This window comes from Microcebus murinus, chromosome 10 (genome assembly GCF_040939455.1).
Source record: "Microcebus murinus isolate Inina chromosome 10, M.murinus_Inina_mat1.0, whole genome shotgun sequence".
Classification (NCBI taxonomy): Eukaryota; Metazoa; Chordata; class Mammalia; order Primates; family Cheirogaleidae; genus Microcebus; species Microcebus murinus.
In genome coordinates, this window is record NC_134113.1 from 16,694,357 (window position 1) to 16,719,976 (window position 25,620).

General features: G+C 42.7%; 1 protein-coding gene and 1 non-coding gene across 2 annotated transcripts in view; both read left to right on the top strand.

Annotated features, from left to right (window-relative positions):
• Nucleotides 1-2,174: 2,174 nt before the first annotated feature.
• LOC142873479 (U4 spliceosomal RNA) lies at nucleotides 2,175-2,315 on the top strand. Its single transcript, XR_012921509.1, has one exon. It is a non-coding gene; the product is annotated as a U4 spliceosomal RNA (small nuclear RNA).
• Nucleotides 2,316-9,064: 6,749 nt separating this feature from the next.
• APPL2 (adaptor protein, phosphotyrosine interacting with PH domain and leucine zipper 2) overlaps nucleotides 9,065-25,620 on the top strand; it is a 50,672-nt gene continuing 34,116 nt past the window's right edge. Inside the window, exons 1-2 of the mRNA XM_012772749.2 lie at nucleotides 9,065-9,339; nucleotides 15,400-15,498. Coding sequence (XP_012628203.2) covers nucleotides 9,286-9,339; nucleotides 15,400-15,498 — 153 coding nt within the window. The 5' untranslated portion in view covers nucleotides 9,065-9,285. The remainder of the gene's footprint in view (nucleotides 9,340-15,399; nucleotides 15,499-25,620) is intronic.

Consider the following 25,620-nt stretch of genomic DNA (forward strand, 5'->3'; position numbering starts at 1 on the left):
GCGATTCACAGTAAGTGGGAGATAAGCAAGAGGGAGGAGTATAGCTTGGCTTCTAGATTTCTGGCCTCAGCCCCTGGGCGGTGCCTTCCACTGAGATGTGGAGTGGGAGGAAGGGGATTTGGGGTAAGTGAGAGAAGAAGGATGGGTTGACTGAGACCAGGACATGGGTAGGTGTGGCATGTTTGGATCTGTTCAGCAATTCTGCCACCCTCCTTCTTCTCGTAACAGATTCTCCCTGACCTCAGGGGTGTGGCCCCGACTTAGGCTGGCCCATCATGGTACCTGGTGGTGTATACACACATGTACACACACCACACAGACATAGCTAACAGTCCGAGGAGTTGGCAGGTAGGCATCTAAGGCCAGAATAATCAAAGTCCTTCCCTAGGATTTTTGACACCAAAGCCAGGGAATGTCCTTTTTCTCTCTCTGAGCCTGCAGCTGCCCGCTGACATGGTTGTTGTGACCCTAAGACTCAAGTTGAGAGAACAAAGCTAAGGTGGAGAGAAGTGTTTGCATGAGCAGTGGAGAAAGAGCCCAAGGGCTCTGAGTTCCTAATGCCAGGCAGTTCCAGCTTCACTTCTGCCCTCCCTGGTTACACAGTCCCAAAAATCCAACCCCCGTACCCAGTACTACCACCTGCCAGTCTCTCCTGTCTCTTAAGCTAGTTGGAGTTAGGTTTCCATCATTTGCAACTGAAAGAATCATGATTAATACAGACACATAGGTAGGTACCTATGGAAACAGTGTATGGTAGGTATTATCATGCCCATATCATAGAGACGTGAATGGAGGTTCAAAAAGGTTATTTAACCTTTCTTGCCCAAAATCTCATGGCTAGCAAACTGCTATACCCAGCTCAAATGCAGGGATGTCTAGCTCCAAAGCCAATGATCTTTCTACCATGCTATACTTTCCTCCTGATCTGTTAATTATTCTTAGTATTCTTTTCTATAAACCCAGGGTTTCAGATTTAGGGATATTCATGCTACTACTTTTCCAAGTTTCTTGCTTAATGACCAAAAGTTATGAGGGCGGAGTATGAATTCTCTGGAGTGTTTCCCAGGCTCTGATTATTCCCACTTTGAAAGTCATTGGTAGCAGAAGGCCTAGTTGCTAATTTTGCAGACATTTAAAGCCAGTGACCTTATGGCTAAAACATTATTTTCCTAAAATTTGTCTTGTTTTATGAGTTCAAATAGACAGTTGGGTCTTAATTTCTAACAAGAGTCACAAGGAGGTGATAACAAACTGAACCCAAAGCTTCAGAACTCGAGAACATCCCTCTCTGACTTTTTCTCAGACCTGCCTCTCCGTTTATCATTGTGTCCCCTTCTGTTTTTTCCCTCTCTTCCATTTTCCCCTTCTATTCCATTAACCTAAACATATTTTAAAGAGAATCTTTTCTAACTAACTCATCCTAGGAATTGTGGTGGAGACCATTGACCCTGAACTGTTATTCCCTTCTTTTTTTTTTTTTTTTTTATGACAGGGTCTCTATTGTCTGGGCTAGAGTGCAGTGCAGTTGTGTCATTATAGCTCACTGCAGCCTCCAACTCCTGGATTCATGTGATCCTCTTGTCTCAGCCTTCCCAGTAGCTGGAAATACACGTATACCTAATTTTTTAAATTTTTTGTAGAGATGGGGTCTCACTATGTTGGCCAGGCTGGTCTCAAACTCCTGGCCTCAAGTGATTCTCCTGCTTCTTCCTCTCCCAAAGTCACACCAGTCTGAGCAACACAGTGAGACTCTGTCTCCACAAAAAAATAGAAAAATTTTCTAGGTGTAGTGGCATGGATCTGTAGTCCCAGCTACTCAGGAGGCTGAGGCAGGAGGATCACTTGAGCACAGAAGTTTGAGGTTGCTGTGAGCCCTGCTGATGCCACTGCACTCTAGCCTGGGTGACACGGTGAGACCCTGTCTCAAAAAAAAAAAAAAAAAAAAAAAGAAAGAAAAGAAAAAGAAAAGAGAGAGAGAGTCATGTGAAATAAGACAGTGGCCTAAGTGTGAATAAAAGACTGTACCAGGTCCCATAGGCCAACGGAGGAATGACAGAAAAAATCAACCTCACACAACTTAGACAAGGTCTTAGTTTAGCCAACACACCCCGCTAGTGTTTCCAAATTTCCAACAAGTATCAGTCTGGGATTTGGGAACAAGAAGTCAGAATTCAAGCTTTGCGCAGTGGCAGTATCGTAGCCAATGAGGTTTATCCGAGGCGCGATTATTGCTAATTGAAAACTTTTCCCAATACCCCGCCATGACGACTTGCAATATAGTCGGCATTGGCAATTTTTGACGGTCCCCACGGGGACTGGATAAAAAAAAAATAAATAAATAAAAAAGAAGTCAGAATTCCTGAAAAAAAAAAGGAAACCAGAATTCCTAGGAGATCTCAGGAACTCTTAAATTATAAGCTATTCTTAATACAATTCTAATATCATACACTTTTTATTTATTTTGTGAATATATAAAAATAAATAAGAACTCATAAGTTTAGTAGCGTTTATGAAGAACTGTTGTTTGCAGTGAACGTTGCTGGGTGGCCTCTGAACCCCTATATTATAGCATTAGTTTCCTCCGGGCAAGGTAGCAGCACGACACAGAATCTGCCGTTGAAATTGCCATCGTGAGAACGCATTTTTGTTTAAAAACGTATTTCTTGGAACACTGATCAAAACAGCTACATAGAGTATAATATACATAAACTTACTAATGCTTATTTTATTTGTTCTTGCAATGATTCATCATTAGCAGCAGACAGGACCACAAACACGGCTCTAAGCAAGTCTAACTGATTAGATAGTGGCTGCCTTTCTCCTGCCCAGTCCTGTCCTGATTCCCAGAAATGTCAACTGTGGCCCATGACTCCTCTGCCACGGCTCCCCTATATCCTGCGTATCATCCCCTATCAGAACGCTCGTCTCTTTAATTGCCTGCCATCATTAGATGGGAAGCCCCCTGGAAGGCAAGAAGTCCCTGTCTCTTTTACATTATTGAACTTCCAGTGTCTTGCTGGGTGTTTGGAACAAAGGATATGCTTCATTAGTATGCATTGAACTGAAATTTCATTGACTGCTAAAGTGATATTTAAGCAGAGCTTTAAAGGATAAATTTGGGCCAGGAATGGTGGCTCATATCTATAAGCCCAGCACTTTGGGAGGCCAAGCTGGGAGGATTGCTTGAGGCCAGGAGTTCAAGACCAGCCTGGGCAACATAGCAAGATCTCATCTCTACAAAAAAAGAAGAAAATTAGCTGTGTGTGGTGGCATGTGCCCACTCAGCTAGTAGTCCCAGCTACTCAGGAGGCTGAGGCAGGAGGATGGCTTGAGCTAAGGAGTTTGGGGTTGCAGTGAGCTGTGATTGTGGCACAGCACTCCAGCCTGAGCAACAGAGCAAGATCCTGTCTCAAAAAAAAAAAAAAAAAAAAAAGGATGGATTTGTTAAGTGACTAATGGGGGAAGGTCATTTGGGGCTGGGGAAAACAATCTCTCCAAACAGTGTATTTTCAAGGACTACAGTGAACTTTGTATTGCAGTTGTTTAAAGAGTCGTGGCAGAAGATGACAGCAGCAATGTAATCAGGCGCTAGAACCAGCAGGGGCTTGTGCGCCTGCTAAAAAATAACAAACTTTATACTGCAGGCAACGGGGAGCCACTGAAGGAAGCCTCCAGAGAGGCCAGGGTAAGAACACATAGTCCAGACACAGACTGCCTGGTTTGAATCCCACCTCTGAAATTAGCTAACTGTGCGCAAGTTCTTTAAGCTTCCTAGGCCCCAGTTTCTCCATCTTTAAAATGGGGATGTAACAGCAAATAACTAATGAAGTCTTGGGAAAGATTTTAGGAGATGATGCAGGTAAAATAATTAGTATAGTGCCTAACACTACAGTAACAGCTCAATAAGTGTCTGTTTGCAATCATTGTCATTGCTCTGCTTATTACCAAAGAGTTTTAAACAGCCAAGTGACAGGATCATACTTGTGTCCTGAGTAAAAGTCAAAGGTCAGTGCCCACCATGAGATAGATGAATGTTGGAGACTGATGAGGTTCTTCCCCCCTTATCCTCTTTCACTGTTTTCCACGGTGGCCTCTCAGACTGGAAGGACTCCAGACCTCCTTGGAGGCCTTCGGTTTCCTCCCGTGCCTTCCATGGACTGGCTGTAGGGCGGCAAAGCAAATGAAAGCACAGGCAGTGACATATAACCTGAGTCACAAGGGTCTTAGGTGGAGAGACCAGGGTTGAATATTGTCATTCAACAGCCATTTGTTGTGGCTGTTGTGGATTTGTTGTGCATAGGACACTACATGGGCACCTGGGAGGTGAGGGGAGAGGAGTCCTAGGGTCAAGTAACCCAAGGCTTCCTACTGAGCAGGCTTCCTTCTTCTCTCTGGAGTGCAGTGGGTACAGCTCTGGCGTTTAGAACCTTTGTTTGGTCTTATTATTTATTTAAGCCTCAGTTGTAGCATCTGTAAAATGGGGACACTAATACATACGCCTCACATTCCTGTGCCCCAAGATGACTAATTCACCATCTGACCATCGTTGCTTTGAGCCAATGGCTTTGCTTCTTATCTCACTGGGAAAAATAAAAGCAACCAGAAAAGAACTCCTTCTTCCCCCCTTCATTTAATCTATCAGACTACTGCCACATGTTAAAACTCTGCATGTACTGTTCCTGCTTCTAAGGCCATCCCTATCACTCATGATTTGGGTCCCACTCCTTATTGTCTACTCACAGACTTTACTGTTGAAATTGTTACCTCCCTCTTTTGTACCTTCTGTTTTCCCCACTCCACTGGATCATTCTCATCAGCATGCAAATAACCTAAGCAATATAGTCTCCTCTGCCCTTCAGCCTCTCTCAGCCTTTTATGTTTTCTTTAAGCTAACTGGAGTTAAGTATCTGTCATTTGTAACTGAAAAGGTCTTAATTAATACTGGACAGAGAGGTGCCTATGGAAATAGGTTGTGATTGGGATTGTCATTTTCATATCATAGGGAAGTAAACTGAGGCTCAGAAATGACTTCTTCTAGCTTAAAACAAGCAAACAAAAAAATCTGCTTTTGTTAATCATTTCCTGCAATATTACTTCCTCTTCAATCATCCCCATCACTGAAAAACCTCTTGAAAATTTTTGTGTGTCTTCCCTCCATTGGTCTTTTTTTTTTTTTTTTGAGACAGAGTCTCACTGTGTTGCCCAGGCTAGAGTCAGTGCTGTGGCGTCAGCTTAGGTCACAGCAACCTCAAACTCCTGGGCTCAAGCGATCCTCCTGCCTCAGCCTCCCGAGTAGCTGGGACTACAGGCATGTGCCACCATGCCCGGCTAATTTTTTCTATATATATTAGTTGGCCATTTAATTTCTTGCTATTTATAGTAGAGACGGGTCTCGCTCTTGCTCAGGCTAGTTTCAAACTCCCGACCTTGAGCAATCCGCCCGCCTCGGCCTCCCAGAGTGCTAGGATTACAGGCGTGAGCCACCACACCTGGCCCCTCCATTGCTCTTGACCATATGCCATCTTGCTTTCAAATAAAACTGTTCTTGTTGAGGTCTCTTACCAAGTTCGCCAGTGACCTTTCTATTGGCAAATCTAAATGTCATTCCCAGTCCTTATTCTTGCTTGATCTCTGAGCTGCATTTGACACTATAGCTCATTCCTTTCTGAAACACTTTCCTCACTTGGCTTATAGGATGGTATTGTCTCCAAGTTTCCTAGTCATAGGGCTTCTAGGTGGTATATTAGTCTGAGTTTTCTCTACCTTATTAGTGGCTGGATCTTGCTTGGGGCATAGTCTGCCAACATTTTCTCTTTCCTCTCTGTATGAAATTCCTGTAAAATCTCACCCACTCTCTTGGATTAGAAACTCCATGCATGCGGGTGAACTCCCAGATTTACACCTTCAGCCCCAGTCTCTCCCCCAAACCTCAGAGTGATGTACCCAAGTACCCACCTGACACCTCCACTTAGACATCTACAGGGCATCTCAAATGCAATGGCCCACACAGGACAGTTGATGCCACCACCACCAACCTGCTCCTCCCTGGTGTTTGCCATCTCAATAAATCACAGGACCATTTACCCAATTGCTTTCTCCCTTTCTCTCATGCCCTACATCCAGCATTACTCTCAGGTCTACTTTAAAAATATGTTCCAATTTCAACACTTCTCACTATTTCTACCACTACCCTAGACCTTGACCTAGACCTCTAAATCTCTTGCCTCACTATGCTCAGCCACACTGGCCTTTCTGCTTGTCCTCAAAGCCAAGAGCATGCCTCAGGGCCATTACACTTGCTCTTCCCTCCAGGTCTGACTTACCTGATTCGATTCTCAGCCTAAATGTTGCCCACCCCAAAGAATCCTTCCCACTTCTCCACTTCCCATAATCCTCTACGCATCCTCTATTTCTTTTCTACGCATTATCATATGCTTACCAGTTTGCATTTGCTTATTATCTCCTCTATTAGACTATAAACTCAATTAGGGCAGGGACTGCTTCTGATTGCTTCTGGCTGTATCCTGAGCTCCTAGAGGACAGTCCAGCACATGGTAGCTACTAAATAGTGAATGAATAACTGAAAAAACACAGAATTATGGTATCAAATTAATGAGATTCATGAAAACACTTTTTAAACTCTGGGATACTAATCATGTGTAAGCTATAATAATATACATTATATTTTATAATAATAAGCATTTACCAAGCAACTGCTTTTGTGCTAGGTAATGTACTAGGCGCTATAGTTATAGAAATAAGTAAGACCAAGTTCCTGCTCACTCTGGCTGGAAGGTTGGGGGTAGGAACAAATAGAGGTATTTTTCTAGAATTATCTAGCCAAGTGCTACTGAAGCATATTGAAGGAAAGGAAGGTGTGTTTTGCTTGTGGGGTGGGGAGACAGAAATAAATGAAGGCTTCACAAAAAAGGTCACATTAACCTGGGATTTGAAGGTTGTGGTTGGATTTGCCAGACAGAAAAGAAGCAGAAAGGGCTTTACAGGCCAAGGAAAGACTTTCAATGTGTGTGCTCTACCAACCAGTTTGCTCAGCAGCTCATCAAGACAGGTGCTTTCCTCACAGTCCTGCCTTTCTCTCTTGCTCCCAAAGCCTCAGGCTTTCTCTGACCTGGCCCTCTGGGTATCCTTTTGTATCTCACTTTGTCCTTTTCCCCATTGGCCCTCAATGGTCAAAGGTTACAGCTGCACAGAGTTCATCCTCGCTCTCCCAGGTCATGGCAACTGCAGACTGTCCATCTTTGTACTTCTTGTCACCAATCTTGCAGCTGTCCAGGGATCTTAGACATAGTTGTGTGGATGTCTGAAATCCACCTTCACAATAGTTTAATATGGATAGATACTGTTTAATAAAACGTTTTAAAATGTTCATGTTGACATAAAAATTCCTTTTACATAATTTCTCACAGATTATCTATTGAAGAAGAAGATATGTGGCTTTAGAATTTAAATGAGCACCATAGCAATGACAGCAAAATAAGTGGGAGATGGTGCTTAACATTGAATAGTCTGTATTTATTACAGGAATGAATGGATGAATTAACAAATCAAATAAATTAACACAATTTACAAATGTGTTGCATTCCCAGATTTGGTTTTATAACTTAGTTGTTTTGAATTTGGGATACATTTTTCCATAGAAACCATGCTATAAATGGTTCTTAGGTGGCAAGAAATCCTACTAAGGCTATGTAGCCCACAATGTAGCAATAAAACGCAGAAAAGTAATGGTATTGGGTAAGAACACAGCTTAAGCAAATTTGAATACCAGTGTTTGTGGAAAAGTAAATGTATTTAGAAGATGAGGTGGTATGGAAAAATATGGTGACTCCCAAGGGGATGTCTGAGCCCTTTCAAGAGTTCTGGAGGATATTGCCTCCTAATGTCTACTCTCAAATTAAGATGTATGCATTTCTTTCCCTTGGTATAATCATATCCTTGTACTATTCTTACAATGGGGGGGGGGGTAAGAGTTTGAGTATGGCCTTGAAGAAGAGGATTTCAGTCGGAAGAGTTTGGGAGACTACAGGAGATGAAATTAACTGAATGGCACTTGGTAGAAAATAGAGGAAAAGGAAGAAACATGATTCCACCTAAAGGGAAGAAAGTATACGGTAAAGATGATAGGAAAAGATGGTGGATTGAGGCCATAAAATGGCTCCTGTCAGGTTGGTGCTGGCCAGACCAAGGGAATAATGGCATTGGAGTTTTCACATGACCAGACTTTCAGAGGGGTTTGCAAGGCAGATTGTGTCTTGATATGACTAGGGGGTTTCTGCAGAATGCAGAATTTGCAAATTACCATATCCTTCCTGTTGATTTTGGTGGCATATGTCTTATGGGACTAGTCTTATTGATTCCTAAAGAAAGAATTTCAGAAACCCTTGTCTTTGATATAAAAAGATGTCAAGTTTTATTTGCTGGTCTTTCTCCACCCCTCTCCCCTCCTCTTCTTCCTCTAGCTTTCACAAACTGACCTGACCAAATCACTTAATTCTCTGGGTCCCATTTTCTTATCTCGAAATGACAACACCGAACTAGATTATCTATCCCTTCCAACTCTAAAAATTTGATTACGAAATTCTCCAAAATGACAAAACATAACCAACCAGGAGGACGAGATCTAATTATATCGTCCAAATCAAATAGCTGTGGTTTCCAAAATGGTTATTTCTAAGAATCACAGATGATTCAGTTATCCAGCTTTCCCCCCCCCAGGAGAATGTGACCTCTTTGCTCTCACAGCTGTTTGGGTTTATCTAGAAAAAGTGTTGTGGGAAGTGTAGAGTTTTCCTTCTATTGAAAAAAAAAAAATCTGTTCGCTCTTAACTCCTTCGACTCAAAAGGCTTTCTGGGTAGACACAGGATTAGATAAAACCTCGTCTATCCGCCCTCGGGTTCCCTTTCTAAGCACTGACTGGCACTGCTGGGCCTTGACCGCGGACTAACATGGCCCCTCGGCGGCCGGCCTAGCCCAAGTGGTCCGCAGATTCCCTCGATGAGCCCGGCGGGGGCGGAAGCGCGGCCGCCACACTTCCGGTGGCCGGGCCAGACGCTCGCCACACTTCCTGTTGATCCGGCTTGGCCGGGGGCTGGGCTGGGAGGAGGGCCTGAGGCGGCGGCGGCCACTGGCCGAGCGTGGGCGCGCACGGGGCCACCGCGGGCACAGAGTGTCCGTCGCGTCGCCGGAGCTCGCAGCACTCTCGGCGGCCGCATCTCCCGCTCTCCGTCCTTCCAGTCCGGCCCTCGGCCCAGGCGCGCCGCACCATGCCTGCCGTGGACAAGCTCCTGCTAGAGGAGGCGTTGCAGGACAGCCCCCAGGTACCTCTCGCCGCTCCGGTCCCCTCGGCCGCCGGGGTGGCGCTGAGGAGGGTCCCCGGCCCCGGGGTAGAGGCCACGCCCCCGCCCGGGCAGCTGTGGGAATTCGCCTGGTCCCCTTGGCTGGGGGCCTCCCCCAGGGTTCCCCGGGGATGAGAAGGGGGCGGGCCGGGTCCTGAGCCTAGGCTAAACTGGGGAGCCAGGGAAGGCCCCCCGCGGCCGGGGCATGGTGTCGTGACCCCCTTCCAAACTCAGCTGAAACAGGAGCTGCCAGATCTAAACTCTGGCTCCATCACTTACTAGCTGAGTGCCCCGGGCAAATAGCCTTTTTTTTGTGCCTTAGTTTTGTCATCTGTAAAATGGGGGTAATTGTACCTGTTTCATAGAGTTGTTATAATTAAATGAGCAAATGCCTGTAAAGTTGTCAGCAGACAATGCCTGGTACAGATAAGGAGTCAATCTTGTTATTATTACTACTACTGTGATTACTACTGCTACTACTGATATGATGAGACTTGTGCCAAAATGGGAGGCAGAGAGCCTGGATCTCTTTCCCAGCAGAACCAGGCCTCCTCCTTTTGGCACTGTTTTCCCATTTGAAGAGAAAATTACAGCACCTGCCCCATTTGTCATATAGGGGAACTTCATTAGCACACTTGAGATGAGAGTCAAGTCCTTTGAGCTCTGCAATTGAAAATTGGTGTGTAAATATAGCAAAGGATTGCAGGATTGACATTAGTTCATAATTCAGCACACCTTTCCCCAGGGATCTTTTGTTCTCCTTTGTTTAACATTTCCCCAGCTTCGTACTTCCTATCTACTCTCCTGCTTCTTTGTCACTGGGTTATTTAAATAAGTATCTTTATTACCTAGTGTTTCAACTCTTGAAAAATTAGAATAAGAATTACCTGTTTTCCTCTCACTGTTTCCCCTTTCTCTTTGGGTACCTTCCCTTTTCTTCTAGAGTGAATTATACCACCCAGGCTCATCCTTGGATGAACTTAGCTACATTCACTCTATGTCACTCCAGAATAAGTCAGAAGGGCTGTATGCAGAGGTGTCTTGTGCCCATTTCTTTGTGATCCTTGTAGTGTAGGCAAGTAAGGAATTGTAAGCAAGCTGTGAATGTTTTTTTAAATTTCATCTACTGGGCTGACTTTTTGAGGCCTCTTTTATACAGCTCTAGACTTCTAGTGTTTTGATTGACTAACCCCCTTGGTAAAAGGCATTTCATCCATGCTCATATCTATTGTGTGGGATCCGAAAATAATAATGTGAAATATTAAATGATCACTCTGGACAAGGATCTCTGCCTTGCAGTTGCAGGAACTGAGGTGCACAAAGATATATTGCTTTTCTAATCAACATGGCAATGCCTCAGCCAGGTACAGAGGTTTCACTGACTGATTCTCTGTGCTGTCCTCATCAACAAATCACATTCTGAATTTCCAGCTCTCATGTAAGTGAACATACACTACTTTTGAGTGGCTTAAAGTATTTGCCCAGCTGTGAGAAGCAGGACTAGAGAACAAGTCAGGAGACCTGGGTTCCAGTTCCGTCTGTAACACTAAGTTATCATGTGATTTGGGCGAGTCTCTTAATCTCTACCCTAGGGCTGGCTCAGTTTTCTCATCTTCAGAACCAGGGACATGGAGCAGATGATGTACAAGGTGCTTTAGAGCCTAAAGTTATGTCATATCTACATGGTTTGTAACTTTGAACTTGTAAGTGGGCAGAAGAGGTTTAGAGGCATTGTCATTTATATTTAATATTCCTTATGGGGTATTTATTTGTCATTGCTTTTGAGACTTGCCTGACACCCTATGGGGGTTCTTGATGAGGTACAGAATGAAAATGAACTTTAAAAAGAAGGTTTTTAATAATCATCAGGGTATATTTATTTAGCATTCTCTTGTATGTGACATGTGCCTAATGCAGCTTTACTGTCAGGAGTTTCATAGTCTTGGGACTGGAAGGAATTGAATCCAACTACTTTATTTTATGTGGAAAGTGTAAAAACAATAGCAAATGCCTATATCATGGATTTTTATGTGCCAGGCACTATTCTAACTGCTATATGTATATTAACTCACTTAATTCTCCCAATAGTCTTTTGAAGTAGTTCTCTATTAAAATGGCCAAAGAGCAGAGAAGTTAAATAACTTGCCCAAGGTTATACACCATAAAGTTACAAAGCCAGGATTGCAGCCCAGGCAGTCCGCCTATATTGGGGATACTCCTCAAGTTACCCAAACTACCTAGCACCTGTCATCAATGACTTACAGTGTTTTACTGAAAGGAAAAGATCCTAGGAAACCATCTATTGTTTGTTTCCTTTAGTTTTATGTAGAGTAATTGTGAGAGTTGCTTCCGTAACTTGGTTGCACAGGATTAGTTAAATGAACACAAAAGCTTTTGTATTTGAACTGGGTGACCCAAGAAGAGCTGAGTAACAAATTGACTGACCTTAGACACGTCTATTCATTGCCTCCCTTTTAGTTGCAGTGCTGCGTGATGTGTTGTGAAACTAGTCTATGTGTGTACACATGTATTATTTCTGCTTACCTCTGATATTTGAGAAGCAGAACATTTTAGGGATTAAGATATTTGCCTCCATTGCTGTTTATAAGCCTCTGCTCCTCACCAGGCACTGCTAGCTGCTGGGAACGTGATGATAAATGAAAGTGCCTGCCCTCGGCTGGTTCACAGTCTGTTCCCGAGACAGATAAGGGGCGCATACTGCTGTGATAGGAACACAGATACAGCTTTGAGCTCCTGCAGCTCATGATTCTTCAGGGGCTTATTGGCTTCTCCTGTGAGTAGTACACTTTTGAGATAAGATGAAGGCAGCAGCACTGTTGCTTGCTTTTCTTGGTGTTTTGTTTGTTTCTTTTGCAGTTGGCATAAGTGAAACAGATAAATGATAGACTTAGTTCTGAGGCTATTCATTGAGTGGCCCAGCTGGGGACAGACCTCTCCAACCAAACCAGGCCTTTCTTTACTCAAGCAAGATACGTCAAAACATAACCTTGGTGGTTTTGTATGTCTTCATTGTGGACAGGTTTTGTCCCGTTGCTCTTGTTTGTAACACATTTTTCCTTTCTGTAGACTTGGTTACTTCTACCAAGACATTTCTCTCCCTTCTCTGAACTATGAAGATAACTTTGTTTTTAACCTTAAAAATTTAAAAATAATCAGTGCTGTTAGAATTGGGCCATTAGAGAATTACATGCTATTTTTGAGAATGTCTAGAAGTATTGTATTAGTTAATGCCCAGTTTCTTTACACTAAGGTAAAGGAATGATATGGAGCTAAGGCTATATCCATAGAGCGTTTGGTTTTGTTTTTCTGGCCAAGCATACTCTTAAGAGTGTAAGGTAGTAGAGAAAGGATGGAATTCAAATCCTGAATCTGCCACTGTTACTTTTGGCAAGTTACTCAACCTCTCTGAGCTTCTGTTTGGACATATGTAAAATTAGTATTAAAATAGTTTCTTAATTGAGTAATTATGAAGAATAAATAATATATGTAAAGCATGTACATGAATGTGTGTCATAGTAACTCCATAAATGAGATTGCTGTTATTATCTTTGTAAGTGATACACCCTAGTCTTTTTCTGACCTTTTTGTGGAATTTTGAGTAACTGGTATGCCTTTGCCTGGCACTTGGTCTCATTCCTTCGGGTCTCAGAATATTTCTGTTATTCCAAACCCAAGTTTGAACAGACAGGGTGTGGTGAATGTGGATGGCCAAACAGTGCCAAGGTAGCTGGGTATATTTTTTTCCAGGAGTGATCACTGCCTGGATTAAATTAGAAAGGGAAGACTGGAGTTTGCTGCCGGTTCTAACAGGTGTCATAGTCACATGTTCAGAATATAAAGAACAAAGACGCTTAGTGATGCAGTTCTCTGGCAGTATCATAGGTGAGAACCTGACAGTTGGATGACCAAGGAGAATCCAGCTCTCAGTCAGCCTCTTGCCTGTCTCCAGGCAGGGGAGTGGGCTGTGGACCAAAGAACATGCCCTCTGGTGAGTCCCACCCTGCTGGTGACCATCGGAGCCTGCTTTACATTGCTTTCCAATAGTGGGAGATTGAACAAGTGTCTTAATCTTGGTCAGCCTCAGTTTTATCATCTGTCAAATGGGGTTAACGGATCCATGGTATCCACCTTATAAAGTTGTTGGAAGGATTAAAGAAGTAATTGTGCCCAGCACAGTGTCTGGCACATAGGTGGTTCAGAGTAAGTGGTAGTTTTAGTTTTCTTTCTACCGTCTTTGTAGAGGACATTTATGCAAGCCCTCTCTTTTCATCTCTTTTATTACCTCTCTTCTTCCATTCAATTTATTCCTAAGAGTATTAAAAGCTATAAACAGAATTTGGCTAAATGGACATCAGTAGTATTTTGAGATAACTAAATAGCCACAATCCAGTTATATCACTTCTCTTTTTACCTACTGGTTGGCATCCATTAGTGGATTATGAAATCCAGTGGATCAAAACCATGGTTTTTGTTTACAAATAGAATTAGAATAGGAAAAAATTGTTCAGGTCCTGATGTATTTCATACTGTGAATTTTAATTTTAAAAAGTTTGAAGAACTCTTCTAACGCATGAATCAGACACTGTTTAAGTTCTGTAATGTTGTTTTATTTTCACTGAGAGCTTTTTAAAAAAATTCATTGCACTGTGATTCTTCTGTTGATGAGTGGTACTAAGAAGGGTACATTGGTCTTGGAGCAGGTATTTTCAGTCTGTAAGACCTGGGCAAGGCAGGATAAGCACGTACTGCTTTGAAATATACCAGAGGTCATGGAGCAAAGTCAAGGGTAGAACGTGCGCTAGGAGGTGAAAATCCCAATGCTTAGGTTCCTGTTCCAGTTTATTGGGAGTACTTTGGAGTTAGTTATTGTTCTCTCGCCTAAGATAGAAAAAGAAAGGAGGAATTGCAGTTGATTTGTGGGAAGATGATGAGCCTTAATGAATTGTTTTTTGTAAAGCACTTTGATATCATCTCATAAAAGGCATTTCTGTGACTTATTCTTCATTCTGTGCCTAATGGGTTATTTTCTGAAGTAGAGATCCAGTCATTGCTAATATATTTTAAATTCCCATTGTGCTGGGTGCGTTAATGAAAGTCCCTTGAGTAGATATATCTTGTAGGTGATACCTTGACACTTGTTCATATACCACCCAATATATTAATACTTCTTTGTGCTTAGTGCGTGCCAAGCACTAGGTACAAAAATGATAGGAAATACCTTTCAGTTAATGACTGCTCAGCTGCTCTAAGAGAACTGAGGAGTTTGTTTTCCTAAAAGTAGTAAGCTACCATTCTTTTTTTTCCCCCAGCATATTATCAGGGTACAAATGTGCCTCCCCTCCCCCACACTGCCATTCTTGTTGTTATTTGAGTTTTGTGCCCAGAGCTGCTGTTGGTGGGGCCAGGGCATGTGAAATTTCCTGGCCATGAGTTTGAAAATTGGTTGAATAAATTTGAGGAAAAGCATAAAAATTGTAGTATCATAAGAGAAAGGATTGGCATGCTCCTGGAAGACACCCAGGATTACTGAAAACCAGATAGCTCGTTACTGCTGAGGTGATTACTCTCCAGCGTTGCTAAGTGCCCACACCCTAGGCACACAGATGGGCCTGACCTTGTGTTTAGTTTATGGACTTGAATGGTGGAGAGTCTGCCCTGGTTAACACTTTCTTTTTTTATTAATGGGCTTTACTGGCACTTAGGTAGGGGCTAAAGTCAGGACAGATAAAAGCCCTTCAGTCATAATCTTTTAAAAATTGACGTTCTTTTCTGGCCTTGATACTCAAATTGCCCCTGCACTGTAGTCCAAAGGATTAGAAAGGGAGTTCTAAATTAAACTCCAGGAGTCAACTTGTACTGACATTATCAATGAAAGAGCAAAGCCGGAGGAGAGCCAACAGGTACCTTCCTTCCCGATTTCAGTTTGTGCATCGACTTAGGGGTGTTGTGTGTGTGTGTTCTACCTCCTTTGTAACTTTTGCACTTAGAAATAAATTGACCTTTTTTATTCTTTTCTTCTAGACGCGCTCTTTACTCAGTGTATTTGAAGAAGATGCTGGCACCCTCACAGATTATACCAACCAGCTGCTCCAGGCGATGCAACGTGTCTACGGAGCCCAGGTACACCGCTACCCGTCACCTGGAGAGCCACAGAGTAGGGGTCCTCTGCTCTTATCCTGAACTTCTCGGATGTCAGAAAAACATCATTTAAAATTTTGAAATAAAATCAGAATTGTTCTTCTCACTTGTGTTCACCTCAAAAAACTAAGTCTGTTTTCATTGCTTAAGAAAAGAGAATAATTTCCCTGTAAGTAGAACCAGTAGCGAGGGGCCACATAACTGCTTTTAAGTTTTTAAAAAATTCAATGCCAAAGGGAAATATTTGAATCTCTTCTTCCTTCTTGTGAATGAGTGGGTTCAGTATTTTGAGACATGCTCTTTGTCTTTCTCATAAATGGGGCAGTCTTAGATGTCAATGTGGGAGGGTAGAGATGTTTTTTCAAGTTCTTCCTCTGAAAAGGCCTGAGTCACAGTCCTGAAACTATTGGGTAGCTTCTTTGTTTTGAGGAACAAATAACTCTGGCTTGCAAAACTGTGGAAAATAAATTGCTAAGTAGCAAAGTGAATCTCTTTAAGACCAAGAAGTGCCCATGTATATTACTTTCTAATGGAAAACTTATAAGTTACTTAAAAATAAAATTCTTTATGTTACACATCAAAATATTATGGCAACTGATAATTTTCATTATTGATTCCTTGCCAACTTGAAACTGTATGTGTTAATGTGTCTTTTCCTCATTCATGATCGCTAAAGAAATACAGGTTGAGCATTCCAAATCTGAAAATCCAAACTGCAAATCTGCAACTTTTTGATTGCTGACATGACACTCAAAGGAAATGATCATTGGAACATTTTGGATTTCAGACTTGGGATGCCCAATTGATATACTGCAAATATTTCAAAATTTGAAAGAATCCAAAATCTGAAACACTTCTGGTCCCAAGCATTTCGGATGAGGGATACTCAATCCGTACCACATTTAGTAGTTATATGGCTCTTAATAATTATGACTAGTCATTTATTATTATATAGCTTCTAATATTCATATTATTGCTAGTTTTATTATTCATTCACATATGCCATTAGGGAGCTTACAGTTGGGTTGGGAGATAGACAAAACAATCCCACCAAAGAGTGTAGAGGTGCTGGGAGAGGAAGGTCACCTATCCCAGAGGAGTTGTGCTGGGCATTCAAAAGGAGGGAGATTATGATTATTGAGATTTATACTGAATAGTATCCAGGCAGTTTCAGGGGCTTTTACATTGATTATTTCATGTAAATTCCCCAACAGCTCTGTGAGGTGGGTATTGTTATTATTATCCTCATTTTATAGGTCAGGAGACTTAAGGAATCTGATGGTTGTCCAAGTGCACCAGTGAATTCATGGCAGAGAAAATAAGCCTGGAGCCAAAGCTCAAGCTCTTCACTCCTAAGCATGGGGATCATGGCCTGAACTAGGTGCATGCATAAATACACACATTCAGTTAGTTCTCAAATTTAACATTCAATACATTTGATATTTATTTTGATTCTGTATATCTGCCATAATTTTGTTTCTGGGATTTATAATTTTTTAATCTTTTAAAATAGATTTTTTTTCAGGTCTTACAATGAAATTTACTTAGGTCATATTGCCTCTCCTCTCAGCTAAGGTATACTGAGATAGCAGGACCAGGTGAAAGGATATTCCTGGCCTACAGTAGATATGGGAAAAAAGTGGATGGATTTTGGAGGTATTTATGGGGTAGGTGATCGATTAGGTGTCAAGAGGTTGGGTGGGTAAAGGGTGAATCAAGAATGATGCCCAGGGCCAGGCGTGGTGGCTCACACCTGTAATCCTAGCACTCTGGAAGGCTGAGGCAGGTGGATTGCTCAAGGTCAGGAGTTCGAAAGCAGCCTGAGCAAGAGTGAGACCCCGTCTCTACTAAAAATAGAAAGAAGTTAATTGACCATCTAAAAACATATAGCAAAAATTAGCCGGGCAAGGTGGTGCATGCTTGTAGTCCCAGCTACTCAGGAGGCTGAAGCAGGAGGATCGCTTGAGCCCAGGAGTTTGAGGTTGCTGTGAGCTAGGCTGACTCCATGGCACTCACTCTAGCCTGGGCAACAGAGTGAGACTCTGTCTCCAAAAAAAAAAAAAAAAAAAAAAAGAATGGTGCCCAGGTCTTTGACTTTGACTTAACACCAGAGTGGGTGGATGGGACAATACAGGAAGAGGAGTGGTATGTGTGAGAGCATGTACACGTGAATGCGTGTGTGTGGTGGGGATGCCCAAAATAATTGGGCAAAAATCAGTGTTTCCAGAGAATTCTCTTTGGAAACACTGATTTTTGAGGAGTCCACGGGAAATCAAAGTGGGGAAAGAAATCTTGTTGAAAGTTGAGATTCAGAGTTCAGGACTGGAGATGCAGATATGCAAACTATGCAGTAGTAAATAAGTGTAACTTATTTATTAGAACTAGTTTTTAAGTTTTTAATGACCAAAATAATCATGTGCTATTTGTGATCTTGTTGGTTTGTTTTGGTAAGACATTCAGAATTTAGGGACGTTAGTAATTTGTCAGTTTTTAGTTTGAAGCCCTGTTTATTTATATTGTATGTAAATATATTCTAAATTTAAGAAAACAAATGTTTTTCCTAGGCTATTTATACCTGAACTTAACTTGCTATTCAGTACTTTCTTTGAATATTGTCATTAAATGATTTATCTCTTTTTTTTTTTTTTTTTTTTTTTATTTTTTTTTTATTTTTAGTACTGGAGTGAAAGTGTGAGATTTATCTCTTATTTAAGGCTTAAAAGCCACAAGATGTAAGGCATTGTTTCTGCCACTCCTGGGAGTCTCTTCTGCCTTTCTGTGTCTGTCGGAATAATTTGCTTGGAGATGTCCAAACACTTTCTTAAGCATTTTTTTCTTTTGAGGCAGCAAACTATATTTTGCCAAAATTAAATGGGTCTTGCATTCCTGGAGGCTGTAACCCAGTTTTTAATTCACAGCACATGATCATCACGTGGCTTCTCCTACTGGCCAGAAACCCTTCCTCCTGTCTGGCGTTTCCTGCAGCAGAAGCTGGTGAAAATGGCCGGTTAGTGCTGCCAGACTCCAGGCCAGACTCAAACAGTGGGCAGCTGTACTCAGATCACCTGGGTCAGGGTCAGTTGGTTTCTCGGGTTTTTGGGAAAGCTTAGGTGATTTGGTTTGTTTCTTATTAGTTGAAAAAAGGAAACTTTTCGGGCTCCCTTTTTGATCAGTTTGTTTTGATATATGTATTTTTAAGATAGTCATACTTCTCAATGTTTTCGTTCAAGTTTTTTCCTCAAAGTTATGTTTTCTTGGTTTTATTTCTCATTATTCTTTACATACTTTAGACCTAGACATGTTGAATTTGATTGACAGTTTTATGATTTCTTTTTTAAAAACACTCAGCAAGATGTAGTTTTTCATTATTATATCTTCAAAATGAGACTTATGTTGCTGATAAATAATAAATATTCATAAAAGATATTTTAATCACACTACATGGTAAATTTCTGGATTCTGATACTGTGAATGCCCTTTAGACCTTAGTTTTAGAAAGAGGAAGAATGAAAAAAATCCAGAGGAAACTTCTATGAGCAATTTTGCTGATTGTGGCTGTTTTGGGGGGAAATTTTAAATTTTGTTTGGCTTAAGCTCTAGAATGAAACTATAAATGTTTTTAGCATCTTAACAACAGTCCCTGGAGTCGCATCTGGGCTCTTAGCTGTCAGATGTGCCTTTGTACTTGGTCATGCTGAATACTCCATTGTGGGTCATTTGAATGAAGAAGGCTATACACATTTCTAATGCACTAATGAAGCAGAGACTGGTTACTTAGAACACTCTACTTAATTTTTCAAACTATGGACTATATAAGTTAAAAACTTTATTAATGTCTGAATAATTGCATATATATACATATTCAGTTAATTCTTAAATTTTGCATTCAATACATTTGATATTTATTTTGATTCTGTATATCTGCCATAAAGAGGTATAAAAGTTCTTTCCTAAAGAGGTATAACATTTTTTAATCTTTTAAAATGGATTTTTTAGGGTCTTACAGTGAAATTTACTTAGGTCATACTGCCTCTGTCAGCTCTACTGAGATAGCAGCGACAGGGGAAGGGTGTCCCTGGCCGGCAGTCTACTAAGGCTGTCCCCAGCAGTACCAGTGAAACCTGGCGGCTCTGCTAACCTGGCTTCCTCCTCCAACAGATGAGGAGCCTCTGTAATTGGCGCCTTTGGTCTGTATGGAATTTTTTGTTTTGTTTTTGCCTTTTTTTGAGTAAATATTGGATGAAATTTTTTGAAGTGAGAACTATGGTTAAGATTCTCACTTTCCTTCGGCAAAGGAGGCTTAATCCTACACAGTCAGATCTCCACAACCGTTCTTAACAAATCTTGTGGAATACAGAACTCCTGATCCTAAAACCCTGAATTGGAGAGGGGAATGGTATCTTCTCAAATTGGGAAAAGGCAGTGGGAGAGAATAGGAGTGAAATATGCATAAATTTGGTGTTATAAAGAAGAAAATACTTTTCTTTAACATGGCATATGTAGATACTGAGCTAAACAAGTTAATTGGGAAATACTATGAGAGTAGTGGGCATCCAGGAGTGTGAGTTTGCAGTGGGGGAGGGGAAGCACATGGGAAGTAGACAGGGTCAGAGCTGTATGTTTTAATAATAACAGCAGTAGCCTCTATTTACTAGACACATAAAAGTGCCACACACTAGGCTAGGCATTTCCTGTGCATTATCTCATTTAGCTTTCACAGCAAAGGAGAGGTATTATTATAGCATGTATTTACAGATAAGGAAGCTAAGACTCAGAGAGGTTATGTAGCTTGCCTAAGGTTGCACAGCTGATGAGTGGCAGAACCAGAATTTGAACTTAGGTCTTTGGCTCTAAAGCCTGTGCTCTTCTGACACTGGTCTCCATACATGGCAGCAGAGGCTAAGGAAATTTCGTGAGCTTTCAGAGGCTCTTATCATTGTAGAAGAGCAAGCCCCATTTATCAGCCTGACAGCTTTGTAGTATATTAAGGGTGGGACCCAGTTTCTTTTGTGTCCCAGAGTAGCTTTCTTTGTTTCATTAGTTTTTATCCATAAATATTTTAATCAGTGCATTTTAGCAGCCCGGAAAACCAGTAAAATGGAGATTTGTGTGACAGGTTTGAGAGGAGATATGTATGTTGCTTAAGGTATGAGGGAGCAGAAGGCCTGAGTGGTTTCTGGAAATGACTTAAGGACCTAGGTTTCTGCATTTGGTTTGCACGTGGAATCTGTGCTTTCCTTTGTGCTGGCATTGAAGGTTTTCAAACTGGCATGAAAGATTGTTCTGGGCCGGGCTCATTCACTTAGGTACAAGGGTTAAGTGTGTGACCTTGGACCTAACAGATCTGCCTTGCAATTTTGGCTCAGCCACTAGCTGTGTGACCTTGGGCCAGTCAAGACACTTGACTGTGTGAGTTTCCTTATCAGCCAAGCAGAACCCATAGTAATAACCCACCCCACAGGGTTGTTGTGAGTTAGTGGAGTTAATGCCTGTAAAATGCTAAGATCAGTCCTTGGCACCAACTGCTCTTTTGGTGTGAACGGAAACATCTTCTGCCTTATAATAATAATAGTTACCATGGCACTGTACACAGGGACTGTTATTTTGGTTAATTGGAAGTTTGATCCACTGATTGTGACTTTCACAAAGGAGCAGCTGTACTTAATTTCTTTACTTCCTCACTGGATATTTGATGTTTGCTCTTCAAGTCACCTTGGTCTGATCTCTGTCCCCACCTTGTGTGGGGGGCTGTTGAGTACCCGGCTCACAGCCTTTCTCCTCCCTTGGCCTCTGGGCAGCGTCTGATTCTGTTAACAGCACCACCCTGAAACTATCTTCTTTCCCCCTTGTCTCTGCACGTTATTCTTGGTGGTTCTCCTTTCCTGGTGCCCTTTTGCTGCCTGCCCCTTCAGTCTTGGTGCTCTCCAGAATTCCACTGGAATCCTCTGGTTAGTCTGTTCACTCCCTGGGCAAGATCACTTTAGTGATAGTCTGGCCATTTCTGAATCTTTTTTAGCCCTTGTTGCTCTCTAAACTCTGGGTCTTTATTCCAAACAACTCTTGCCTGTTGTCACTGTGTAGAGTTAGCTTTTCGCTCTTCCCTGGGCTGTTGCATCCTGTCTTCAAGAAGATGTCTTCCCTCTTCAATTCTTCCTCCACTCTGCTGCTAGATTAATACATCACACCGTCTTCCTTCCCATCTCAAGATGCTTTTGTGGCTCCCAATAGCCACACTGCAGAGTCGTGAACTCCTCTGCAAGGCTTCCTGTGCTCTTGGTGAACCGAGTGTCGGCCTACTTCTCTGGCCTTGTCTCTGGCTGTTCCTGAACCTGCCGGACCCTCTACACACCTCTCAACTTTCCTGTGCCATGTCTGCCAGGAATCCCATCAACCCCTTCCCTTGGCAAATGTCCTTCCTGGCCTTACAGACTGACCTCAAGTCTGAAAACGTATCTCTGACACCTTTCCTTTTTTTCTTCTCTCCCTTCCTGGCCAAAGCACCCTTCACCTGTGTGCCCAGATGCCTTGTACACTTGCTGGCCGAGCACTTAAGGCATGCTGAGTGGGGTTTCCTTGTCCCTTTGTGGGCACTGGGCTCCCAGAAGGCAGATTGTCTTTGTCTCCAGTGCCCTGCACCATGCCTGGCCCCAGTCAGTGTTTAATAGGTAGGTGGTGAGTGAAGGGCTGAGTTTGGGACAGCCCCACCTAAACGTCAGCATGTCCCAACTGTACACTTCATTGTCACTCCCGAGTCTGTGTCCCTCCTCAGTTCCTTAGCTACAGGCACCGTCGTGCGCCTGCTGTCCACACTGGAGCCCAGCTTTCCTTGACTCCTCCTCCTCCACTCACTACGTACCTTTGTTCTTCCCTCAGGAATCCTCTGTGCCACCCTCCGTGCTTCCTGGCTTGGGCCCAGATCCTTTCTTATCTGTCACTAACTTCTGCAAGTGGCCTCCTGACCAGTCACATCATCTGTCACCTCTCCCTCTTCAGTGTGTCCTTCGCAGCACAGCCACACCTGAGTTTTCCCGTGTGATCTTGTCATCTTCTTCCCCGCTGCCTCCAGAACAAGCCGAAGTCCTTGGCAGGCGTCACCTCCTGGCCTGGCCCGGCCCAGTGCGGCATCCAGCCCCCTCTTGCTGTGCTCCTCACTACTCTGTCCTACCTGGGGGGGCTCCTGAGCCAGCGTGACATCTGGGCCCCAGCTGTGTGGTGAGCTCTGTGTCGAATGTGACTTGTAGCCTCTTGGCTTTAGGCAACAACTCTGGCCACATATTTGGTGGAGATCTAAGCAGATGCTCACGTTGCGACTGTGACTCACGGTGGGTTTCCTCCGCCCCGGCCTCTCCATTCACGGTCCCCGTGGAGGGTGCTGCCCACAGAGGCCTTTGGGTGCTTTCAAGTGACAGGTGCAGTCAGAAAGCTCTGTGTGCCATAGTAAGATAAACATTCCTTTGCCAAAAGCTCCATTTTCCTTTCGGACTTGCGAGCCACTTGTCTTACTGCCTCGGCACAGCCTTGGGAGGTCTTGTTTGGCATAGGACGTGCTGCCGGTGAGCTCTCCCTCAGGCTGCCTTTTTGGGGAATTCTTATGAGGCAGCAAATAGTAGTAGTAGATAGTAGCCAGTGAGCTACACCAGAGCGTTGAAAAGAATGTTACTCGGGGAACTTGAGTTAGAATTTAAATCTTAGGCCACCTCTTTTATTGGTCTACAGCTAGAAAAGTGTGATACTTGCATTCATATCTATAGGCCCTACAAGCCCTGTGCCCACCTGTGTATTAACTAGATACAGTTTTAGACTTTTGATGGGACTAGCATAGTGTTAAGAACTTGGGCTTTTGATTTAAGAGTCCAGCAGACCTGCATCGAGTCCTTGCCTTGCCAGTTACTAGTCATGTAACTTGAGAAAGTTACTTATCCTTTCTGAACCTTAGTCTACTCATCTGTAAAGAGGGGATAATAATAATCTACCTCAGGGGGGCACTGTAAGGATGTAAGGATTAAACGTGGTGATATATGGAAAACACTAGCAATGTCAGGTATTTAGAAAAGACTCAGCAAATGTTAGCAGCCATCTTTATTGATGTTATTACCAATATTTACTTGTCACCCAAGCTCCAGTTTTGCAAGTCTTGTTGCAGAGATAATTGCACAGGCTTACCTCACAGGGCACAGGGTGTGGATTAATTAGCTGGTGTTGGTAAAGCATTTCATAAAACCTTTGTGTACAATAGTATGAATTAAGTATGAATAAGATTAAATTTGGTGTGGTTAAAAAGACTTTTCACATAGCATGCTCTGTTCAGGGCATGTGATGGACGGGCCATGTTGTAAGTGTGGTTGGTGCCCAGTGAAATCACAGTGGTGGGACAGACTCTCAGTTGGTCTTGCAGCCTGAAATACCACACATGTGAAAATGCACAGCGTTTCCATGCAGCGTTTCTAGGGAAGCTCTGGTAGGGTCCAGTCATACAAAGTAGTTTTGGAAAGCAGCTGTGTTGTGTCGTGTGCTTGCCCTTCCTCTCTGAGCTACGGTAGAGTTGTGTGAGTGGCACACGAGTGCCCTCCCCTTTATTTGGTACAGTCTGACGCTGGCGGTGCCCTGGAAGCTTTTTCCATTACATTCAGAGGACCTGCCTGTTAAGTGCTAAGGAAGAATTCAAGTAGCCGGTGGTCCTTGCTTGTTTTGGAGGCCTGGAGGGTGGTTGTCATATTTGTCGACTAGTCTCTGGAGGGTGCAGATACAGGAGAGTAGCATTTTAGAGTTAGCCAAAACAAAGAAAAGAATGAATTAGAAGAATAGAAGGTGTGCCTTGGATCTGAAGCACTGCTGCTTAAAAGTGAGCCACCTGAGGAGGGTGTGGCCAAAGAATGGGTCTTTTGACCCATAGATTGCAGAATCAGCAATCTATGGCCCTGGGGCTGGCCTTTTATTTTTGAAAATAAGCTTTTATTGGAGTGAAGCTACACTTGGTTATGTGCTGTTTATGGTTCCTTTTGTGCTACAGTAGCAGAGTTGAGTAGCTGTGACAGAGAGACCACATGACCCACAAGCCAAAATCTGGCTTGTTACTGAAAAAGTTTGCCCACTCTAGTCTAAACCATGGGGCTTCTCATTTCTTCTCTGTTATCAGGGCTTGGGATCATAGAGAGTAATGTTTAAGAGGGTGGATTTTAGAATTGGACAGCTCCAAATTCATATCCTAGCCCTGCCGCTGACTAGCTGTGTGACCTTGGACAGGTGGCTTAACCTCTCAGTGCCTCAGTTTCTTGTATAAAATTGAGTTCATAATTAGAACCTGCCTTATTGGGTTACCAGAACCCAATGAGGTAATGCACAGAATGCATTTAGTGGAGTGGCTGCCATGGATTAAGAACTCTGTGTTAGCTGCTATTTTTGTAATGATCCTGTGGGTTTGCAAATCCTATTCCACATGGTGCTGCCCTCAGGCAGATGCCAAGGTGGTTGGACAAATCCATTTTAAACCTGCTGCTACTGCTCAGAAAGGAGGAGCAAGGGATTTCCAGAGTATCAGCCCCAGGAGTGGGAGGAGACCTTTGCTTACTGCACTCTGATCTTCACGACAACGCTCTGCTGAAGATGGCCAGCAGGCAGTGCTTCCTGGTCGATTGCTTTATAAGATACAAATACAGGAGTCCAGTCTATAAATTTTATTGCCCCCATCTGTGACGTTTCCTTGTATAAGTTAGGAAGTACTTTCACCTCACACCATCATTCCAGATACTATTTTAAACTCGGAATTTCAATGAATCTTCTAACTTTGTTCATTCATTTATTCATTCATTAAACATCTGTTGAGTGCCTGCTATTTATTTACTAAAAACTGTTGCATGTTCCTGCCTAATGAAGGACATAGTGCTTGTGGATTTGTTTGTTTGCCACCTTCTTGGCTACATGGCTAGAAGTTCTGGTTAGTTTTGAAAAGGGTAACACACCAGTAATATGCCAAAGTCAGGAACTTTCATTGTATTTGCCTGATTTTATTTTGGAGAAGCAGAGAGAGAGCACGACCATGTTTCATAGTCTGTTAACTCCTGTGCCTTAGGGCAGATGGAGGAAGTCAGGGAACAGGTTGGTCAG